Source organism: Lolium perenne, chromosome 1 (assembly GCF_019359855.2).
Source record: "Lolium perenne isolate Kyuss_39 chromosome 1, Kyuss_2.0, whole genome shotgun sequence".
In the NCBI taxonomy this organism is placed as follows: domain Eukaryota; kingdom Viridiplantae; phylum Streptophyta; class Magnoliopsida; order Poales; family Poaceae; genus Lolium; species Lolium perenne.
Window position 1 is genome coordinate 242915132 of NC_067244.2, and position 4736 is coordinate 242919867.

General features: G+C 54.8%; 1 protein-coding gene across 1 annotated transcript; it reads left to right on the forward strand.

The window, feature by feature from the left end:
- Nucleotides 1–1947: 1947 nt before the first annotated feature.
- On the forward strand, nucleotides 1948–3781 carry LOC127327438 (threonine synthase, chloroplastic-like). The gene has a single exon (XM_051354211.2). It carries the CDS (start codon nucleotides 1969–1971, stop codon nucleotides 3523–3525), a length of 1557 nt encoding a protein of 518 aa, XP_051210171.1. The 5' UTR covers nucleotides 1948–1968; the 3' UTR covers nucleotides 3526–3781.
- Nucleotides 3782–4736: the final 955 nt, after the last annotated feature.

Below are 4736 nucleotides of genomic sequence, written 5' to 3' on the forward strand. Positions count from 1 at the left end.
CCGCCGACGCGGCGGCCCCGGCAGCGGCAGCGCAGCAAGAGTCGGCTGGCGCGTCTTCTACTGCTACACATGCGTTGGCCTCTGCGTCGGCGACGGAGCAGACGGAGCATGCACATCAACGGGCAGATCGCGACGAGGTCATCGTGATCGACGGTGCTGCGTCGACTTAGGATACGTCGCCGTCGCCCAACCCCTTCTTCTAATTAGCATGCACCACCGGTTTGTAATATGATCGCGCGTCTAGTACTTTGATCGCCGCTACTCTGATCGCGACGATTCGGCGGGAACGATCTCTTTTGAATGCAACTATTTGAGTTTCTGATTGGGGGAGGCGTTTGGGAGACGCAGCTGGGAGCGACGTCCACCAAACGCGGCACGAACAAAACACGTCCCCAAACGGTCGATCCGACGTGGTTTGGAGGACGTTTTGGGAGACACGGCTGGAGATGCTCTAAACTTGTTGGCGTTTTGCTACTGTTAAATTGTCGATGAGTTGCTGCCAGTATAGCTCTCAGAAATCAGAATCGACATCAGGTTGTCTGCACGACCATCATGACTGAACAGCGTTGGATATTTGGGCTAAATCTAGAGTAGATCACGACCGTATTTCTATGGTATTCAATTAAATCAAACCAGCCATACATGTCGGTCGATTAGTTCTTGCCAAATGCAGATGCTTGTTGCCACTGTGAAACTCTCAGCCATACATGTTTGAGGCGCTCTTGCAGGCGCGGCAGTGAGCTCCGGGCCGGCTCGGGCCCAGATGAGCTTGGGCGGGCCAGCGTTTCTAGCTGCGGCTACATGTATGCGCGGTGGTGGCGCCTGTAGCTCTTGGTTGCGGCGGCTGGCTGGTATGGAGGTGGTGTGGGCGACGACGGTTTAGGCTTCGGTGGCCGTGGTGGTGCCGGCCGTGGTCGGCGCCTTTCTCCTATGCTGGTGTTCTTCTCTTCTCGGTGGTGCTGGCTCAAACTAGTGGCTTTCATCTTCGCCCTCGATCACATAGTCCATTTTCGAGCAATGCTCTAGGCATGGTGTTCGACCGGGGCGAAAGTCCGGTCTTGGCGGAGGCCAAGCTGAGTACGGCGACGCCTACTGGCACCGTTTCCTTCTTGAAGGCGTGTTCATGGTCTTCACTGTACCCCCTCCTATCAGATGCTGGAAGAAACCCCTAGGTAAAGTGACCAAACCGGGCGACGACGACACCACGGTGTCATCATCTTCTTGAATACGTCGTCTTGGTCATCAGGGGAGGGGCCGATGTGACATTTGGAGTCTGCGGGCATTGATGCGCTACCGGTGCTGGCTGCTGCCCTGAGCTTGTGCTTCAAGGGCGCAATGTACGACATGGCGACAGTTCCTCATTGGCGTCTTCCCCGAGTCCATCCGGACCCCGCCTCCTCCTCGTCGACGCTCTAGGCTCATGACGGGATATAGGTTTGCTCAGTTGCCTTGGAGTCGATATCATGCCATGGTGTATCTTGCTTGGTTTGTGACGCGGTTCTTAAGTCATGTGCTTCTCTTCTCGTCACTTGTAGTGGAGTTGGGCAAGGCGAGTCGTTTACCATTGTGTTTGTAGAGGGTGCGTCGTCTACCATTTGGTGTGATGTAGGGTTATATCGTGGAGTGAAGTTGTAGCCTTTGTGACGTTGTTTCTACCGTTTTAATCTATATACTATATTATCGATACACATTTCAAGGTGTATTCTAGAAAAAAAAAAGTTGGCGTGAGTCTGGCCATCCGAATCTACAGATTTGTCTGCAAGAGTAGTATCATGATGGATGTAATGCGTGATGATTGAATCGACTAGTCTGTCAGCCGTCAGATATACATAGGATAAATCGAGACCGTCCATCAGTCCAGCTTCTACCACCTTCCACCAACCCCGCTGTTAAATCCACCTCTCGCTACAGTCTAAAACCACTCCTCCACATCCACCACTCCTCCCAATTCCCGCCGCCACCGCCGCCATGGCGGCCACCACCACCCACGCCCCCTCCCTCTCCTTCCTCCTCTCCCACCCCCACTCCGCCGCCCCCCAGCTCCGCCTCCGCCCATCCCCCAACCACCGCCTCCGCTGCGCCACCGACGCCGCCGCCCCCGCCAAGCACCGGCGCCCGGCGGACGAGAACATCCGCGAGGAGGCGGCGCGGCACCGCGCCCCGAGCAACGACTTCTCCGCCTGGTACGAGCCCTTCCCGCCGGGCCCCGACGGCGACCCGCACGAGCGCTACTCGCTGGACGAGATCGTGTACCGCTCCAGCTCGGGGGGCCTCCTCGACGTGCGCCACGACATGGCCGCCCTCGCCCGCCACCCGGGCTCCTACTGGCGGGACCTCTTCGACTCCCGCGTCGGCCGCACCACCTGGCCCTACGGCTCCGGCGTCTGGTCCAAGAAGGAGTTCGTGCTCCCCGGGATCCACCCCGACCACATCGTCTCCCTCTTCGAGGGCAACTCCAACCTCTTCTGGGCCGAGCGCCTCGGCCGCGACCACCTCGCCGGCATGAAGGACCTCTGGGTCAAGCACTGCGGCATCTCCCACACCGGCTCCTTCAAGGACCTCGGCATGACCGTGCTCGTCAGCCAGGTCAACCGCCTCCGCCGCGCCCCGCTCTCCCGCCCCATCGCCGGCGTAGGGTGCGCATCCACGGGGGACACCTCCGCCGCGCTCTCCGCCTACTGCGCCGCCGCGGGGATCCCCGCCATCGTCTTCCTCCCCGCCAACCGCATCTCCCTCGAGCAGCTCATCCAGCCCATCGCCAACGGCGCCACCGTGCTCTCCCTCGACACCGACTTCGACGGCTGTATGCGCCTCATCAGGGAGGTCACCGCTGAGCTGCCCATTTACCTTGCCAATTCCCTCAATTCGCTCCGGCTCGAGGGGCAGAAGACTGCGGCAATTGAGATACTGCAGCAGTTCGACTGGGAGGTGCCAGATTGGATCATTGTTCCGGGAGGCAATCTCGGAAACATCTATGCCTTCTACAAGGGCTTCGAGATGTGCCGTGCTCTTGGTCTGGTCGATCGTCTGCCACGGCTTGTCTGCGCACAGGCTGCCAATGCCAACCCACTGTACCGGTACTACAAGTCAGGATGGACACAGTTCCAGCCACAGGTGGCTGAGCCGACATTCGCGTCTGCGATTCAGATCGGTGACCCGGTGTCGGTCGACCGTGCTGTCGTCGCGCTCAAGGCGACGAATGGCATCGTCGCGGAGGCCACCGAGGAGGAGCTCATGAATGCCATGTCCCTCGCTGACCGCACCGGAATGTTTGCCTGCCCGCACACTGGGGTCGCCCTCGCAGCGCTGTTCAAGCTCAGGGAAGACCGCACCATCGGGCCAAACGACCGCACTGTGGTCGTCAGCACGGCGCACGGTCTCAAGTTCTCCCAGTCCAAGATCGACTACCATGACAAGAAGATTGAGGACATGGCCTGCAAGTATGCTAACCCACCTGTTAGTGTCAAGGCCGACTTTGGCGCCGTCATGGACGTTCTCAAGAAGAGGCTCAAGGGTAAGCTCTGAGCCTGCCCTCTTGCTGCTGACACTTCCAATTGGCTGCTGGAATTCATTTGTCTTACGCATCTGGTTCAAATGTGATTGGTTTACCGTGGAGCAATGGAACCCTTGATTTGAAATCTTTTAGGTGAGACTCTTCTAGGTGCCCTGCGGAGAATGGTTAGGGAGTGGGGTTATCTCTTGTACTGTGTTGTTGTTTTCTATGGATAATAAACAAGTGTCTTGCTGGTCATTCAATAAAGATCATTCAGTCTGTGTGCTCCATCGTGTATTGGCTTGTTGAAGTTTGTCTTTGGATTGTTAGGAGTATTTGAAATTGCCTTGTAAGGGCTAAGGAGTCTGCAACGACTCATAACCTGCCAGTGGATTCAGGTGATATACGCTTATGCCAGTCTTCCAGTTTCCCTGAGTTAGTTCAAGACTTGCAAAATTTCCATTGTAATTCTCTATCTTCTCGGGTCTGTTTGTCCCCTCCCCCTTTGTCCGTCTGTGAGACTGCCCTCTTGCTGACCTCTCCAATTGGCTGTTGCATTTCAATTGTCGCATCTGATTCAGATGTGATGGTTTGCCGTGGAGCATTGGATGGAAACCTTGATTTGAAATTGTTTAGGCGAGACTCTTCTAGGCGTGTCTACGGAGAATGGTTAGGGAGTGGGTTATCTCGTAGTGTGTTGTGCTCTATGGATATTAAACAATTCTCTTGCTGTTAATTCAATAAATTATTCGAGTCTGTTTGCTCCGTCGTGCATCAGCTTGTCAAAAAAAATCACTGTTCAGTGGGTTGTTTAGTATTTGAAGTTGCCTTTCTAATGAGTCAACCTGAAGGTTTATTCAGGTAGTACATGCCTATCCCAGCCTTTCAGTATACCTGAGTTTGTTCGGGACTTCCATTTTTCGTTATACTCCAGTTTTGAATGCTACATTAGAAGATCTGTATATATATTTTATTGCGGGGGAGATAGGGAATTTTGTTACTCAGGAATACAATTCCAGGTGTGTCTGCGGAGAATGGTTAGGGATTTTCAATCATTCAGTGTATTTGCTCCATCGTGTATTGTTATGAATTGTTGGTACTTGTATTTGAAATTGCCTTGTAAGGAGTTTGCAATGACTGATAACCTGCGAACCTGCCGGTGGATTCAGGTTTATAGGAGTTTGCAATGACTGATAACCTGCCAACCTTCCAATGGATTCAGGTATATACACCGTTTCCCAGA